The following is a 19,801-nucleotide window of genomic DNA, read 5'->3' as shown; positions in this document are numbered from 1 at the left end:
TGGAGCCTATCTGGCTACCCAAAGTACAAAGATGCTTTTAGGATGCCGATATATTATTTATCTTATTTATGAATAGTAGGGATGCACCGAATCCAGGATTCGGTTCGGGATTCGGCCAAGATTCAGCCTTTTTCAGCAGGATTCGGATTAGGCCAAATCCTTCTGCCTGGCCGAACCGAATCCTAATTTGGATATGCAAATTAGGGGTAAGGAGGGAAATCGTGTGACTTTTTGTCACAAAACAAGGAAGTAAAAAATGTTTTCCCCTTCCCACTCCTAATTTGCATATGCAAATTAGGATTCAGATTTGGTTCGGTATTCGCCTGAATCTTTCGCTAAGGATTCGGGGGATCCCTAATGAATAGATCATATATATATATATATATATATATATATATATATATATATATATATATATATATATATATATAAATAAAATTTATACATAAATATTAGGCTATTAGGATTTTATAATCTACAGTTATTGCTATAGTTTATGTTTGTGAGTGCATAGCTAGGTCTGTATATGTACAGGTATGGGATTCTGTTATCCAGAAAGCTCCAAATTACAGAAAGCAACCTTATTCACGGATCCGCACTCACACAAATCTCTAAAGTGGGGAAAGTGCCCCTTTTCTTTATTTGTTTACATCGCCACCAATATCAAATCATATCCTGATGAAGGGAGGTTGTACCCCCCCCCAAAACATTGATTTGATATTGGTAAACAAATAAAGAAAAGGGGCACTTTCCCCACTGCAGAAATTTGTGTGCGTGCGGATTCGTGAATTAGGTTGCCGTTACTGAGAGACCGTGCCGGGTCTGCGGAGAACCAGCACCACTACTGCAGAAGAGTCAATTCCAGGTGTGCAAGGAAATATTTACATTATTCCGAATTGCGGAAAGGCCGTCTCCCATAGATTCCATTTTTATCCAAATAATCCAAACTTTTAAAAAATGATTCCCATTCCCTCTGTAATAATAAAACAGTAGCTTGTACTTGATCCAAACTAAGATATAATTAATCCTTATTGGAAGCAAAACCAGCCTATTGGGTTTAATCAATGTTTACATTATTTTCTAGTAGACTTAAGGTATGAAGATCCAAATTACGCAAATATCTGACATCCGTAAAACCCCGGGTCCACAGCATTCCGGATAATAGGTCACATACCTGTAATAATAGAATCCTTATTGCTTAAACTGTCCATACATGCCAAGATTTGGTTGGGCAGTATGGCTGCTTTCACACATACGGCCTGGCCACATCATCCAGAAAACTAAAATATTCTGGATAACAGGTCCCATGCCTATATAGAACTTTTTATCCAGAATGCTTGTGACGTGGGGTTTCCAGATACGGTGTCTCTCCATAGCTTGGATCTCCATATCTTAAGTATACAAACAAAATCATGGAAACATTAATTAACCCCAATAGGATTGTTCTGGCTCCAATAAGGATTAATTATATCTTAGTTGGGATCAAGTACAAGCTACTGTTTTATTACAGAGAAAAAGGAAGTCATTTTAAAAAGTCTGAATTACAGGTACGGGACCTGTTATCCTGAATGCTCGTGACCTGGGGTTTTCCAGATAACGGATCTTTCCATAATTTGGATCTTCATACCTCAAGTCTACTAGAAAATCATTTCCAGATTAAATAAACCCAATAGGCTGGTTTTGCTTCTAATAAGGATTAATTATATCTTAGTTTGGATCAAGTACAAGCTACTGTTTTATTATTACAGAAAAAGGAAATCATTTTTAAATTTAGATTATTTGATTATAATAGGAGTCCATGGGAGACAGATGCCATTCCGTAATTCGGAGCTTTCTGGATAATGGGTTTCCGGATAATGGATCTTGATGGTCCATTGGGGCATCTTGCAACTAACGATATTAATAAACTACAGCAACTCAGCCTTCAGCTCTCAATGGGACCTTGGGAGTTGTCATTTCCACAATATCTGGCAGGCTACAGGGCACCCAATATCATTATAAGTAGTCAGAAATATACAGAAATATACATTTAGCACGAAGGCTATTTCACATTTCAAGGCATTTGGTTGCCCATGCAATTGACAGCACTGTAGGTGGGTGAAAAAATGCTTGTACTTGTCCTGTTTGAAATTTAAAGGAGAACTAAAGTCTAACTAAAGAAGTAGCGAGAAATGTTGTACATTATGTTTTGGGCTTTTGTACCAGCCCAAGGCAACCACAGCCCTTTAGCAGTAAAGATTTGTGTCTCCAAAGATACCCCAGTAGCTCCCCATCTTCTTTTCTGCTGATTCACTGCACATGCTCTGTGCTGCTGTCACTTACTGAGCTTAGGGACGCACTCACAATATACAGTACACATCGAATATAAATGTCACAATATAAGGCTGATTAGTAATTAATACAGATAATTACTACATGGCAGCACAGTGCAATTAGCATCAGAATTTAATAATCAGCCCTGCAGCATCAGCTTATATTACAGGCCAACCTCATTTTCTGCTGGATAATTAGTGGCGAGCCCTAAGCTTAGCTTCTCAACAGCTGCTCAGAGCCCACTGAGCATGTGAGTGTCACAGACACTTTCCAAGATGGTAAGATGGTGACCCCTTGTGACAAGTTTGAAGTCCTGGATCATTGCTGCTATTGAGAAGCTGAAACTTTAGGCAATAAGTGCAATAAGTTCAGTATATAAAATATGGTATTTTTAGCCATTTGTTTTTAGGGTTTAGTTTTCCTTTAAACCAACTCATCATTACTGATACAGATTCCACTATATTATACAATGTCAAACTTGCCTATTTTGTGCTTCTTACTTTGTGCTATGCAGCTACACCCAAAACCTTGCCTTATAACAACACTGTTGCTATTTGGTTTGAAGCATTAACTATTATAAAAGTACTTATAGGACAAGAAAAGGGTATTATTTTGGGGGTGGGGTGATGTAATGTTAGTCACCCACATTAATCACTAACTTTTCCTCTGAACCAGTCTACTGTTCGGGAAAAAATTGTACCAATCCATGAATTTTGCTCAACTAGCATTGAACCACTATTTTGTCAGTATCTCCCAAGGCCCCTTCGCAGCTCTCTAGGCTTGTTTTGCAAAATCTAGGGTTTGGGGGGGTCTGTAAAAAGCAAAAGAGAAATATTGATAAATGGCAGTACAGTATTAGGTAATAACTAGGAAATAAAGAATCCCGGCCTGGGCAATTTTTTTTCTGACAGGATTACTGGTACACAGAAAAAAAATCGCGATTTATGGTCCTGCAGCGGATCACGTACCTGTGGGTTACCTGCAAAAAAAGCAGACACTCTGCGGAATGAGGGTAGGATTTTCAGGTACAGGTATGGATGCAGGTCGCGGGACTCATTTCAATTTCTTATCTTATGTTATTTTACCCCTTTTAAAGTTTTACAAAACGTTTTTCTGTCCCGCCCACTTTTCATGATGGCACTTCCGGCTTGCAGCACCATCACTTCCTGTTTGATGGTGGTCAGCGATTTGCGGGTCGGGTTGCGGATAAAGGCAATTGCAGGTCCGGGTCGGGTAGTGGATCAAATTGGGAAAATATGTGGGTTGCAGTTGGGGTCACTGGCTGCTGGTTCGGGTCTAAGCAAAATTGATTCTGCACAGGACTCTAATTTAGGGAACCCAACATATTGACAGGCAGAAGAGGCATGTGCCTAAGGCACAAAGGTGTAGGGGCGCCAGGGGCCGTACCTCTTCAGACCCTTGTTCAGAAATCCATAAATCCTGGACACGTATGCCTCATGCACGCTTCTTCAGCTCATGTGCTTGTCCATAGAAACATATTCTGCAACACTTTACACTTGCATCAATCACTGTTACCATTGGAGCTTACAGTGTAAGGACCCAATAACATTCACACAGTATGGTGGCTATTATCAGGAGCCAATGAAACCAAAAAAAGGGAACCAAAAAAAAAAACAAAAAAACAGCCTTAGTATGTTACCTACCTCTATGAGATCGGAGATGCCTAGACCAGTTACAGACTCTGGGGCTTCTGGACCCCCAGGCTTTGCAGCCACTGAGACAATAGGAGATCCATGAAACCTAGAGAAAGCATTATAACGCAAGAAAACAGGAATTAGAATAAATCTGACCTTAATAATCATATTTTCAACATATTTTATACTGAAGTCACCTGACCATGGAGATTTAACCCATGTTGAGGGTCCCTTTAGCTCATAACAAGGTTACAGGTTACATATGCATGTACAGTCAGCCTGCATAATAATTTACTCAATTTGCACAAAGAACATCTGTATGGCAGGGTGATGAGAAAGAAGCCCTTTCTGCAGTTTTCGTAACAAAGTGCTTTGGCCCGATGAGAGAAAAATGTAGTTATTTGGTCATTATAAAAAAAAAACACTTTGCATGGAGGAAGAAGAACACCTCATTTCAGTGGCAACCTTGAAAACAATACGATAACAGGGTTATAAAGTGCGAAGAGCCACAAGATGCGGGTAAGCAGGGTAATGCCATGTCACATGCAAAACTGGCCAAGGAAATGAGGCATTGGGGAAGTTGCACATTTTCCCTCTGATTATTATTCTTGGATTCTGGCTCATTCTTATTAGCTCCATATGTGCATTTTCACTGGACTTATTAACAAAGACTTGAGGGAGCCTTTTCCACAATGAGGTTGTGTCTCACACTCAGCACGTGTAAACTATCTCCAGTATAGCGCAAGGGTAGCATTATCACCTGAAACAACACAGGGCAGTATGGCCATGCTTGGACACCAGATATATACTGTAGCAACTTGCACCTTCCAAGAAAAAGCATTATTCTCAGAGTCGATAAAGTACCTATTGATACTGCATCCATGTTTTAAAAAATGGCTGAAGCTGGCAAAACATTGCCAATTTTGAAAAAGAAGGGCCTATTGGTTGTCTTTCCTGAGTGCAGTTCACGGTATGGGAAAGAAAATCCCAGTTCTCATACTAGGCATGCACCGAATGACCTAAGTTCTAGATATGTTCAGAAGTTCTTACATCTGAATGTTGCTCACGGATGAAAAAGGTTGGGGACCCCTGCTCTACAAGGATAGTACATCCTGCATGTAGTCAATTGTTCTACAGAGGTTTGTGCATAATTAACGAAAAGTCTCTGCACACAATCTGCCAGTTTACTATTCACCTTATTCATCTACTATTACTATTCAACTTAAGACCAACATACCTTACAAAATAGATGGCCATTTGGCACTGCATTGTAGGCCTTGGCAAAATCTAAGCAGGCTATCTTCTGCAATGCCACAGTCTTACCCCAACGTCATTAACAAAAATGGTGTTAATTTGATTGACATCCTCTGTCCTTGGAAAAAATAAATAAATCCCAAGACATTTGTCCAAGGCATTTCCAAGGTCCAAGGTTTCTCAGTAGAGCACCAAAATATCAAATATGCTGTTTTCACTACTTTTCCGGCCACAATCATTTACTTGGTAGAGGTATGCCTCCCAAAAGTCAAGATTTTCACTGGGCAACCCATTTTGCAGACCCCCAAAAGGGGCTGGGAATAACATTTTTTTTTTTTTAAAACTAGCATGGTGGAATGTATGCCACCTTACAACTAGGATATTATCAATGGTCAAATTTCAAATTCATGTGAATTTTTTTTACTCAATAAATTTGAATATACCGTATATACTCGAGTATAAGCCGAGTTTTTCAGCCCCCAAAATATGCTGAAAAACTCTACCTCGGCTTATACTCGGGTCAAGCGCAAAAAACAGTCGCCGGCGCTTAGAATAGTAGCCGGCGCCTAAGAATAGTCATCCAAAAACGAGATTGAAACTTACCAGAAGCTGCTGCATTTCTCACCCTCGGCTTATACTCGAGTCAATAAGCTTTCCCAGTTTTTGGAGGTAAAATTAGGTACCTCGGCTTATACTCGGGATGGCTTATGCTCGAGTATATACGGTACTCACAACTCGAATGGGAGGTTATTTAAGAAAAAAATCGAATGTCTAATATATGATCGAATAGGAAATATCCCAAAAAAAAATTGATTCGTAATCGATTCGAGTTTTCCCTCCGAAAAAAACTCGAATGTCAGGAAGGCTATTAACATCTTCAAATGGCTCAACGGACCTCTGCCATTGACTTCTACATGAATTTGACAGGTGGCCAATATTTGAATTAGGACGGTTTTCACGGTCGAGGTGTGATAAATCGCACATTCTAATTTACATTCGAATAGGGGGATTAAAATATGTGGATCCATTCAATCTTCAACCAAATGGATCTGGAAACATAAAAACATTGCATCCAACAAGAACAATGCAAGTAGACAGGGGTGTTAGAGGCAAATGGATGAAAACAGAACAGTGGTAAAACGAGGAGGGAAAAGTGGGCAGCCCATGGGGAACAAGTACCAATCAGAGACAGAAATACCCAGAATAGTGGGATAAAAGAATAGTGCCGGAATTCAAAAAAAGGACTCTAGCAAACAGATGGAGATCAAATTCATGGATATTCTGCAAACTTTTCTCCAGGCCACTGTCAAGTTACACAACTGTTAGAGAACAAAGGCAGCACCACAAGAAGCAGAAAACTGGTGGATTAGAGAGGAATCCCAACCTACTTCAGCCTCTCTGATACATATTGAGTTCTACTGTAAGCCAACAACAGTGACATCCAATGAGCATAATCCATTTGCCCGCGGCTCTGATTGGGAACATTCGCTCTGAAAGTCCGAAAGATTAACAACAAAGCTTGGGGAAATTCAATTACACTTAATCCAAACAGCAGAAAAAGGAACATTGCATGGAGCAGGAATAATTGTTGAAACAGGTGTCTTCATTTTAACAAATAATAATAAACCTAGAGAAGGAAAGAAGTCTCGGGTTGTCTTCCTTTTCATTCTGCATGGAGCTCGGTACCAAGTGGTCCCTTTATGACGCAGTTAGATGGATTTTAGACAGTTCATTTGCTTTCCGGAAAACTATATGGCTTCATGAAGTGTAACCAGTGATCAGGATTTTCCTAAGTATCCCCCAAGGAAACAGCTGACCTTAGGAACTAAATTTTTTTTTTTTTGGAAAATTTGATGCAAAGAAAAGATAATAACAAGTGATTTCTGGTTTGATACAATAAAGATGATTGCAGTTCACTTGGCTCCAGAGGTCCATAAAGGCTGTCTGATGAAAATCATCTCATGCAATTTACCCCTCTAGGGTAATGTTATGGTTGCCAACTATGCATATGGTTTATAGTTTGCTACAGATGTCTGTAGAAGACACCATTATATCAAGAGGCGGAGCCTAGAAGAGTGGGCTGTGACCTAGGGCCAGATTAAGGAAGGCTCTGTAAATTTTACCAGACCAGAAATTTAATCATTTCTTTATGTGCTGGAAAGATTCATCCCAGATGCCCTTCTCTAGGAACTGGACTGATGATAGTGAGCAGTGCTGCTACTGAGCAATGTTGGGCACCATCTTCCCGCAGAACATCAAAATCATCATATCATAAAGGCGTCAATTCACTAAAACTTTTTTGACAGTCAGAAACGTTTTTTCTTGCGTGGGGAAAAATATCGAACTGCTACGAATCCTTTGTATATTTTACAGATCAATCCTCCAGGGACCAGTGTTTTAAAAGGAACTATTGCGAAAATTAAAATGTAATATAAGCTTCTTCATACTGAAACAAGAAACTTTCTAAATACAATCAATTAAAAAATCTGCATTGTTTGTGAAATAATAATGTTTATAGTCACTATTCCTCTCTCAGCATCTTTTTCTCTTCATTCTGTCTGGATGCAGGAGTTGGGTGTCAGATGAATGATCCAATATATCTTATAGGCAGGGCTTCCTTTCCTAGCACATGTATTAGAGCTCACTCAAATAACTGATTCCAGTACAAACAACATCTAACAAAATAACTGCCTTTCGCACAAACTCTGCATGTAGAGAGACAGAATTTCTGGTGCTTTTAATAAGAGTGAGCTCTAAAACATCTTCTAGGCAAAATAAGATATTTTGGACTATTCATCTGACACCCAACTCTTGAATGAAGACAGAATGAGAAGAAACAGATGCTGAGAGAGTAATAGTGAAAAGTAACTTGATTATTTCAGAAAAGGTACAGAAATTTTAATTGGTTGTATTTAGAACGTTTCTTATTTCAGTATGTTGAAGCTTATATTAAATTTACTTTTTCACGATAGTTCCCCTTTAAATCAAATTACATAAATGAATCAAAACCAATTTTTGGGTCGCAAAGCTGATTAAGAACCACTCTATTAAGGAATTAAATATAAAAACACAATCAACGCTTTTAAATCTTTGTTTTGGTACTAGTACCAACCTACATTTAACAGGGAAGTCATGTGACCCCCTTTTAAACCCATCATCCTTTGAGTCAAGTTCACCAGATAATACAGTCTCTTGCTCAACAGATCAGTCAACATAGTCAAGGAATAATAAATAGTAAAATTGTTGCCCCCCCCTCCTAATAGAGCCTGCACTTCATCCACAATATACTCCTAGCAAGCGCTATGCTGTCCACAGTGAGAGGGAACTCCCAATGTGAGCGGCCATGTTTGCTCAGAAACATGTGCATTATAAGCAGTTATCCTGGGTCATGCATAATGCTCATGTGTGTGACAGCAGGGGGATTCCTCAACTGATCCTATGTCACACACATGTGCATAATGAGAAAGTAGGGACACTCCTTATTAATTACATCCTTAGAGTCCCAACATGGCCTCCCTCCTAGTGAGGGCAGTATAGTGCTTGGAGCATTTTCAGGCCCAAATAGTATTGCTCCACGTAAGCAAAGTGTAGGTTCTATTGCTACCAAGCAGACACGGGATGGGGGGGAGGAGTCAAATTTGCTCCTGGAGTGCAAACCATGACAACCAATCAGATGAGTGCTTTCAGTGCTCAACCTGCAGCAAGCTGAAAAAAAGCTAAACACTGATTGGTTGTTATGGGTTACTGCCCAGGTGCAAATTTGCCCAGTGTTTATAAATGAGCCCCATGGAGAACATATATATGGCATGCAGACAATGCCCTGGTTGGAAAAGATCTCAGGATACCAGTCTAAGATAGGGATGCACCGAATCCACTATTTTGGATTTGAGCGAACCCCTGAATCCTTCGTGAAAGATTCATCCGAATACTAATTTACTGTACATATGTGGAAGGGGAAAACTTTTTTTACTTCCTTGATTTGTGACAACAAGTCATGCAATTTCCCAATTATAATTAGGATTCGGTTTAGCCGGGCAGAAGGATTCGGGCAAATCCGAATCCTGCTGAAATAGGCTGAATCCTAGCCGTATCCCGAACCGAATCCTGGATTTCATGCATCCCTAGTCTAAGACAAACCTTTTTTTGGAGCAACTAAAAAAAATACAACATTATGATACAGTGTGCAAATGAATGACCAGGCTTGTAAGAGTAAGAATTACCAAGATGCATGATAAAAATTGTTTTCATCCCATTACTTACTTAGTGCTCTCCAAAGTCTTCTGCATTTTCTTAGTCATTTTATCTATGGCTGCCTGCCTCTTATTCTCTGCAAGTAAGTCGATCTTATTCAGGACAACCACCATCTTGTTGCAGGCGATCTGCCCAATGACAAGGCATTCAGCAGACTGTGTCTGCATTCCTTTTGTCACGTCTATCACCAGCATCATTAAGTCAATGATCTGGGCACCTGAAACAAAAACAGATTGTAGGAAGTCAAGTTTTCAGAGTACTGAATGCTATATTGTTTTTTTTCCCTCCAGCAAAACCAGCACTTTTACAGCAAGAGCATCTTACAAGCCTATAAAGAGAGGATGTTGTACAGATACAGGGGAACATTCATGGGAAGCGCCAACATCATCTATAGTAGAAGGCTTTGGTGAACAAACATTATTAATATCTACTCAAGCTTATGATTTTATAAAGTTTTATATTTCTCTGGATTATCCTTAGCATTTCATAAACTGCAGTCTACTAGAGGCCACAGTTAATGTTGTTCCACAGCACAAGTAGTACTAAATATAGGCACTAGTTAACGAGTTCCATGTCCAAGGTTGGCCACACACAGGCTTTAGGTACATGACTATTAATAAGCCACAAGCAGGGATGAACTGAATCCCAGGTTTGGTTCCAGACCTGGCCAAATCCAAGCTTTTTTCAGCAGGATTCGGCCAAATCCAAGTGCCTGGCTGCACTTCAGGTAACACACAATCAAGGAGGTCGCTAATTTTTTAACATGCGTGTAGTCATCCTAGGCACAGGACTTCAGTGCATCCCCACAGTCTATGGTTTGTGCATGTTCCTAGCGTTACAACCACCAACGTGTGCCAGAAACCTTCAACCAACATCAGGCAGGTCTCCTCACCCCCCAGCATGGCCTCTGGATTTACAGAGGTATTTTCCAGAGGTGGTTGGGGAAATGTACTTTTTTGTTTCTAGAAAATAAATTAATTTATCTTAAAGGCACTGAGGGCCCTAGGCTAACACCCTTGTACATAGTGAATATTTGTTTTCTCCTCTTCCTTACTCTTTTGGATCTAGTTTGGAATTTGTGAACGATTCGGGATTTGCAAAAAATCCCACAATGTGGATTCGATGCATCCCTACCCAAAAGTCATTATACTATTTGCAGAAGGGTTTAGCATGTGCACAAGATTGCCATCAGGAGGTTACAGGGGGTACTGCTGTCAGGGTCGCCATGGTAGGGGCAAGATTGGAAAGTGAGATTTGTGGACTAAGGGAGGGGTGGAGCATGTGATGGAGTGAGCAGGGTTTAGCATGATGGGGAGTGGTCTGTGCAGATCAGGAGTAGGCTGTGCATCCACAAGTTTTATTTTTTTCATTGGGACCCCACCAGGTCAGGACTGAGAGTCAAAACAGGGCTGGCTCTGGCATTACAGGTACACAGAGGCCCAAACAGCCCCTCACCAGCCCAACAAATAGACACTGTCTATGGCATCTTACAGTAGACCCTCTAACATTTGCCAGAACCCTCAGATTGGCAGTCTGGCCTAGACCCTGCCATCAACAGAGTTCAGCTGGCCACATGATTTCAATGGTGTTCTGCATTTACCCAATGAACACACAGTGAAAGGGCAGAATTATATGAGGTCAGTATAAAACAGGCTAAAGGTATGGTGGCAGTGTTCATATAGAGCAGTGCTGTCCAACTTCTGTAGTACCAAATGCTGGAATTTTTTGGCCTACATGGTGGAGGGCCGTTTATGGAAGCCAGTGTTGGCCACTTCTCACGTCCCACAAAGTATAGAGCAGGGCAGGCAGAGTATGGCACACACAGGGAGCATAGGGCAGGCAGAGTAGGGCACACACAGGCAGAGTATGGCACACACAGGGAGCATAGGACAGGCAGAGTATGACACACACAAAGAGCATAGGGCAGGCAGAGTAGGGCACACAAGGAGCATAGGGAAGGCAGAGTAGGGCACACACAGGGAGCATAGGGCAGTCAGGATATGGCACACACAGGGGGCATAGGGAAGGCAGAGTATGGCACTGGGTGCATAGGGAAGGCAGAATACAGCAGGAGACAGGGAAAACTATCAGGACTCAAAGATGACAGTGACACAATGACAGCAGTTTATCTGAAGTGTGAACAGGTGAACACTGTGGGTACTTTCAGTCTGGGTCTGAGGTTTGAACAGTACAGGGCTTTAGGGGTGTGAATAATGCAGGGGGGGATTTCATGTGTGAACAATGCAAGAATTTACAGGCTGAATTTGAGATGTAAACAATGCAGGGGCCAGTTAATCTCTGTACTGATAACTTTTAAAATTTACACAAGGTAAGAAATCAAAGCAGGCAGACTTTTATGTGGGGGGCCGCGGGCCGCCAGTTGGACAGCCCTGCTATAGAGTATTCTGCTCATCCTGGTTTGCACAATGTTATTTTTAAAGCAAATTATATATGATAGAAAGTATTACGTTTGTTTAACATTCTTGGCCTTATTTCACCATTAGATATCATAATGATGATCAAGAGTGAAGATCCTTTCATTTTATTATTGATTTTAGGTATGTGAACTAAAAAAATAACATTCCAATACAGAATAACAAATTAAAAGAAAATGGAAAATCATGACTCATCAAAAGATAAGTTTTAAGGAATTGGATAGGATATGAAGCTTAGGTCAGCCTTTTGCTGCTGACCACACTGATAACCCATAATACCAATATCCTACTCTGACCTGCTTTGAGCAATTCAAGCAGGTCCTTGTAACAGCTGACAAAGCAGTTTGGGGATTAAAGGAAATGAGACCTCTAATCACGTACAGGGTGATCAATAGTAAAGAAACCAAGCCTTCATTATTAGAAAAAAACATTTTTAGTTTATCAGATTGAAAAACCTGCATTCAGGGAGCCAAAAAAAACACTGATTAGCAGGCAGCAATTCATGAGAACAAATTCCACTGAATCACAAATGGATCCATAACGCAAAGCCTGATTCACTTAAAGAGATTTTTGAAACTTCTATTTAGGAAACCCTCTGCTTTATTTTGATGGATTGCCTTCAGAATATGGTTTATAGCAGCCCCAGTAATTGATTTTGTAACATGTGAATAAAAAATGAAAGATAAACTGCAAATTCTTACAATGTGCAACACATGCTCTTGGGTACTGCCAACACTATAAGAGAATATGACCAGGGGCAGCTGGGAAACTGACAATATGTCTAGCCCCATGTCAGATTTTAAAATTGAATATAAAAAAATCAGTTTGCTCTTTTGAGAAATGGATTTCAGTGCAGAAGTCTGCTGGAGTAGCACTATTAACTGGTGCGTTTGGGAAAAAACATGCTTTCCAATGACAGGATCCCTTAAAGTTAATTTTGAAAAACCGATAAAAGATAAAAGTCTTTGTTTCTGGCGAACAATCTGAAAACAACTGAGCTGAAAAAAAAGTGTTTGGAAGGTGAACAACCCCTTTAAGTGTTATACAGGGTAAGGACCAGTGTAAACACTATCCCAAGTGAATTTCAGTATTCATAGGGGACATAAACCTTAAGTATTTCATAATGATAGATAATGGAACTCTCCGATATAAATTCATTACAAGTTTAGAAGAATTTGGTGAAGGCTGCGCTGTTGCACAAGTAATTTTTTCAGGGAAAGCGGCACCAAAAATTAGTGGATCCACACTTCCACTGTCGGTAATGTCAGTCAGCAAGAAAGGTGCGCTATTATCCTTATAACTTCTTTAAACACAAACACCTAAAAAGAAAAGAAACTACACATGGAGTAGTACGTTCAACTCTTCTTTGAATTATCTCTGATGTTAGAACTACTCACAATCAGGATCGTCAAACAAGAGCGTGCAGAATATTCTTTTATAGCAGGGTATATGCAGTGTTGGAACGTGCGATATTTCTAAAAGAAAAAGAGCCTGCAGATGGTGAAGGATCGTCGGAAATCCGGCTTAAACCCTGCGGGTCCTAAAAACTTACCAAACTGTAGCAAGACAAAGGCATTGGAAGGCTCGCAGAGAGACCGCTCGATGCCGGCGTGTTTCCCAGGCGCTGTTAGACACTGGTCCCTTGAGTTCAAACAGCCTCGCTTACACAATACACAATACTAAATAAAGAAAACAATAACGACGAAAATAAAGGCTTGATCTTCTGGAAACGCTATATAGACGATTGCCTTTTCATATGGGATGGATCAGAAAATGAATTAAAGGATTTCTTAAACAACCTGAACCTTAATAACTACAATATCCATCTCACTAGTAATTATAGTACAAAAAATGTGAATTTTTTAGACCTTACAATTTTTGTGGAGGATGGACATTTTGAGACCAGTATCTATAGGAAACCAACTGACTGCAATGGATTTATTCTTAATAGCAGCTGCCACCATAACAAATGGCTAAAAAATATACCTTATGGACAATTTACCGTATATACTCGAGTATAAGCCGTCCCGAGTATAAGCCGAGGTACCTAATTTTACCTCCAAAAACTGGGAAAGCTTATTGACTCGAGTATAAGCCGAGGGTGAGAAATGCAGCAGCTTCTGGTAAGTTTCAATCAAAAAATTGAGGGTTTCTGCTCCCATCGGAGGTGCCGGCGTCTCGTTTTTGGATGCCGGCGACCATTCTTGGACGCCAGCGAATATTCTTGGAGACTATTCTTGGACGCCGGCGACTATTCTTGGACGCCGGCGACCGTTTTTGCGCTTGACCCGAGTATAAGCCGAGGTAGAGTTTTTCAGCATATTTTGGGGGCTGAAAAACTCGGCTTATACTCGAGTATATACGGTAACCGTATTAAACGAAACTGTAGTAAACCAAGTGACTATGAAAAAGAATGTAAAAATCTGAGTACTCATTTACGAGAAAAAGGATATAAGGAGCATACGATTAAGGAAGCCAAACTTAAATGTGATAAAAAAGAGAGAATTAGTTTAATAAATAACACTGAAAGAAAAACTAAATTAAGTAACCCTATCTCATTTATTACGACCTATAATAATTCAAACAAAAAATTAGAAGCCATTATAAAAAACATTGGCATATTCTGAAAAAAGACAAAGATTTAAAAGATATTTTACCTGATAAACCATATATTTTATACAAAAAACCACATATAATTAAACAAATACTAGCACCAAGCTGTCTACCTCCTGTCGATCAAAAATTATTAAGTAACCATTTTTCTAAAGAAAAATTAAACGGATTCTTCACATGCAGAACCTGCAAAGGCTGCAAAACAAGCACGAATAATGATAGAAATTATAAGAAATTCGATTCAAAAGTAACAAAAGAGGAATTTACTATTAAATCACTGATAACATGCAATAGCAATAATGTAATTTATTTATTACAATGTCCCTGTAATCTACAATATATAGGACGAACAAGTAGAACTCTGAAGATTAGAATAAGGGAGCATATGAATAATATAAAAAAGGGAGTATTGACACATAGTGTCTCAGCCCATTTTAAAACTCATCACAACTCAGACCCTTCACTTTTAAAATTTATGGGAATAGTACAGAAGAAAAATCACTGGCGAGGAAGTGATATTATACAGATAATATCACGTGAAGAGACATATTGGATACATAAACTCAAAACACTCACTCCTAAAGGTTTAAATATAGAAATTGATTTGAAATGTTTTTTAACTTAATAATGTTTTATGACTATTTAAGCGTGTTTAAATTAATTTTTTTTATTGTAATTTATTATAATCAATGTATTTTTAAACAAAATTGTAAGCTTTGGAAACGAAATCTTGTAGCCAATTACTAATTAGGCTAATGAAATAATGACCTGCTCTATAAAATCTCTGACGTGATGTTACACGTGTGATGCCCCTGAGGAAGTATCGTAGGATATGAAACGCGTTGGGCCTTTTGTGTTAATGAAATAAAAGTTTGTTATAGATTTAACCCCCTCTGAATCACTTATTTAACCTTTGCACGGCACCGGAGGCGAGCTGACTGACTGTGAGGGAAGATACGGCATTGTTTAAGGACGCGCATTGTGTAAGCGAGGCTGTTTGAACTCAAGGGACCGGTGTCTAACAGCGCCTGGGAAACACGCCGGCATCGAGCGGTCTCTCTGCGAGCCTTCCAATGCCTTTGTCTTGCTACAGTTTGGTAAGTTTTTAGGACCCGCAGGGTCTAAGCCGGATTTCCGACGATCCTTCACCATCTGCAGCCTCTTTTTCTTTTAGAAATATCGCACGTTCCAACACTGCATATACCCTGCTATAAAAGAATATTCTGCACGCTCTTGTTTGACGATCCTGATTGTGAGTAGTTCTAACATCAGAGATAATTCAAAGAAGAGTTGAACGTACTACTCCATGTGTAGTTTCTTTTCTTTTTAGGTGTTTGTGTTTAAAGAAGTTATAAGGATAATAGCGCACCTTTCTTGCTGACTGTCATTACAAGTTTACTTGCATTTAAAGGGCAAGTCAACACCAAAATAAAAATTTGCCTAACAAACGAAAACATAATTCTAAGCGACTTTCCAACATACAATTCTTATGGACAATTGCTATCGAAAGCAGCATTTGCTTAACTCCTGGTTGTTACTTTTTAAACAATGTTGCAAACACTGCTTTCAATAGCAATACATATACATATATCTTAAATATCATGCAAAACGTGTAATGAATGTAAATTGCTTTGAATTATTTTCTCTTTTATTGGGCAAAAAATCATTTTGGGAGTTGGCATTCATTTCTGCGCTGCTGCTTCTGACCTTTTAAAGGAGAAGGAAAGCTACCAAGGCAGTTCATTGCCAATAGATTAGTCACAATGCTAGAACACCATTTTTATTCTGTAGAATGCTTTTCCATACTCTATCTCTATTTGTTTACATTAATTTGCTGTTTCATCACTACCTGCATTAACTTGCTGTTTCATCACTACCTGCCTGAGTTTCTCCCTACTCGCTCATAGCTCTGGGGGAGATGAAGAGAGAAGCAAACTGAGCATGCTCAAACCCAAGCCCTGGAGGTTTAATCTGATAACAGGAAGTCTGATACAGAAGCCCACGTGTACACAATAGAAGGAAAGAAATGTGGTGATTCTTTTGACAAGAGGACTCAAAGCAGCATTATATTGAGGGTTTAATGGTGTATTTATATATAGACCTTTCTGATAAAGCTTACTTAGTTTAAAGGTCCCCATAGACGCGACGATTCTTCTTGCCGAACGACCGATTTTAGGGAAGTCCGACCAATCCTTCGAAATTATCGTGCGGTTAGTGGTATTCTAACGATCGTACATCTTATGATTTTTCGGCCGACATCTGTTGGGAAATTGATCGGCCAGGTCAAAAAATCTTTGTCGGCCCCAGTGCAATCTCTCTATGTTTGCAGGGCCAAGCAGGCAGCTCCCCTTTGTTTTCCTGCCAAATTGGTCTTTTTAGTTGATGGTAAATTCGTACGATCGTACGATCGTTCTGAGAAGATATTGGTCTCACGATCAGGATCTGATCTTTTAAAAATCTCAACATCTATGGCCAGCTTTAACCTTTCTTTCTCCTTTAAACCAAAGCAGCAGAAGTATTTTTTCCGCCCTCTACACAGTTCTGTTAATATGTTTTGGCTGCAATTTTTTAAGTCAGTGCCGCCAGGGCAGAGACTAGAAAGAGACAAAGATACTGTGTCCAATAGCAGTTACATTTACAAATAAACCACTGAGTATATATAGGAGAGTTTCTTAGAAATATAACAATCCATTGGGCAACAATTTATTGTTAGATTTACCTTCTGTTTACATATATTTACCCTTTCCCCAGCACATGATGTTGATCCGCAGCCCATTCCCGTACCCCAATAGTGTTTCCAATCGGCATCTCGCCCTCCAAGCGGAAGAGAGTTGATTGGGAAGGTAAAACTCACTTTAAAGGGATGGCTCACCTTTAAATTAACTTTTAGTTTGTTATAGAGCCGCCAATTCTAAGCAGCTTTTCAGTTGGTCTTCATTATTTATTTTGTATAGTTTTTTAATTATTTGCCATTTTCTTCTGACTCTTTCCAGCTTTCAAATGGGGGTCACTGACTCCATCTAAAAACAAATGTTCTGTACTGCAACATATTTATTGTTATTGCTACTTTTTATTACTCATCTTTCCATTCAGACCCTCTCCTATTCATATTCTAGTCTCCTATTCAAATCAATGAATGGTTGTTATGGTAATTTGGACCCTAGCAACCAGATTGCTGAAACTGCAAACTGTAGAGCTGCTGAATAAAAAGTTAAATAACTCAAAAACTGCCAATAATAAAATATGAAAACCAATTGTAAATTGTAAATTCACCAGCGACGTCTTGGCTCACAGCGCAACACTTCGCCAAGCGTAGATTCGCCAAGACAACGCTAATTCACTAAAATCCGAAGTAGAGCTAGTGATAATGCGGCAAGCGAAGTTGCGCTAGCGTTGGCTAATTTGCATACGGCGGGAAGTTAAATGTATGGACGTAGGCGGGAATGGACGTATATGTTGCAGCCAATACATTACACAAGCCCAGGGAACATTAATAAAATAAAGTTGTTATATTGCCCTACACATGAACCCAGTGTATAATTTATGTGCCATATGTTAGGAAATATAGGGGGGAAGCCGGTTACCCCAGAAAAAAATTACGATCTTTTGCAGCCTATCACCCTGAAAAATGAAGTCGCCAGTGTATTTTGGGAATTTTCAACTATTTTTTGAGGAACTATTATCTACTCTATTGCACTTCGCCTGGTCTGAGGTGGCGAAGGCAAGTCTGGCGCAAGAGTTAACGTTCAGTAAAATCCATTATGTCCATTCACCAGAGCGCAACTTCGCCAGGCGTAAGGGAATGAATTACCGCTAGAGTCTATCTCCTTCACCAGCAAAGTTATGTCAGCAACCGTTAGTAAATCGGCAAAGTAACGAAATGACATCACACTGGCAAATTTTCGCTAACGTTAGTCACTGCCCCTAAGTAAATCTACAAAAATTTATATCAAAAAGATATATGTCCCAAGGCTTCTTAAGGTTATTGATAATCACATTTAAACAGTTTTCGGTACATACTGACCCCACATGGTCCACCATACGCGTTTCGCACTCTCCGGCACTTAGTCATAGGTGTGTCTCTCTCCTAAGTAAATCTGCCCCTAAAAGTTAATTTAAAGGTGAACAACCCCTTTAAGGCTGGTGAATTTGCAGATATGGAGTGGGCTACTATCTTTCCTATTCGAACAAAGGTTACTGAATGTTCTGCATTATATATGTCAATGTTTGGGCAAAGCAAGTAATGCTGTTCTATTAGTGGTTTGTGGCTGTTAATTGGAACAGCAAAACAGACTCCCAAACTGAATAAAATGGCACTGATTGAAAGCAGAAGGCTCATCAAACATGGTCGCGGAGCTGTTATTCCTTCCCAACCATCCATGACTACCAGCCTAGAAATACGATAATCCTTCTGATTGGGGGAGAATTGGGAACAGACTACGCTGAGCCAACGATGCTCCACTAGACACTACGTTGGAGGAGAAATATAGAAGAAAAAGAAAAGCAAATCCTCAGATAATGGCGATGTTTGTTTTGGGAGATATTGCGGCAATCCCCTACAAATCACAAAGGCAGAAATAAATGCGTTTTATGAGGCTTAGGCACGCTTCATTGGAACACAAGTTCCTGCATCATTAGCCAAGGTACTTTATGGCTTACCATGTCGGCAAGTAGAAAAAAAGAAAAAGAAAAAAAAGAGAGGTAATGAAATCAGGAGAGAGGGACTGACACGAACCAGAAGGGGGGGGGGTGATTGTTTAGGAAATGATGGGTTTCAAGAATACAGATCTGAGCTATATAAAGCCTTATCGGCCATGCAGATTCTATTATAAGCACCTGTATTGGGCTCATGCAGTCACTGGTGTGTGGTCCATACTGCAGGCATTCAATGACCCATCAGCCAATAACGGCAACAGGATTTTCAAGTCTGTCTCATATTGAGATTGGCAGACCAAACGGATGACTCCACATACTTGCCAATAAGCTGTGAAACCTGGTCTGGAGTTTATATCAGCCTGTGTATGGGCAGCTTAAACTATACTCTCAAACAGTGTAGGTGTCTATAAACATATATTGCATAAAACAGCTCATATGTAAAACCCTGCTTCATGTAAATAAACCATTTTCATAACAATATTGTTTTTTAGTAGTATCATAAATAGAAAATTGCCATTTTAAGAAACAAGGGCTGCCCCCTGGGATCCTATGATTCACAGCGCACACGCACACACAAAGCATACAGGTTAGGTCACATGAGCCAATTAACTAACAAAGTCCTGT

General features: G+C 39.6%; 1 protein-coding gene across 2 annotated transcripts in view; it reads right to left on the bottom strand.

The window, feature by feature from the left end:
• eefsec.S (eukaryotic elongation factor, selenocysteine-tRNA-specific S homeolog) overlaps positions 1-19,801 on the bottom strand; it is a 151,640-nt gene that overhangs the window by 102,432 nt on the left and 29,407 nt on the right. For both annotated transcript variants that reach the window (XM_018259587.2, NM_001092150.1), the window contains 2 exon segments: positions 9,483-9,690; positions 3,978-4,074 (listed from right to left, as the gene is read on the bottom strand). In XM_018259587.2, coding sequence (XP_018115076.1) covers positions 3,978-4,074; positions 9,483-9,690 — 305 coding nt within the window.

The sequence above is a fragment of the Xenopus laevis genome, chromosome 4S (assembly GCF_017654675.1).
Source record: "Xenopus laevis strain J_2021 chromosome 4S, Xenopus_laevis_v10.1, whole genome shotgun sequence".
Taxonomy (NCBI): Eukaryota; Metazoa; Chordata; class Amphibia; order Anura; family Pipidae; genus Xenopus; species Xenopus laevis.
Note: the sequence above shows the minus strand (reverse complement) of the source record. Positions and strands in the feature narration are given on the sequence as shown.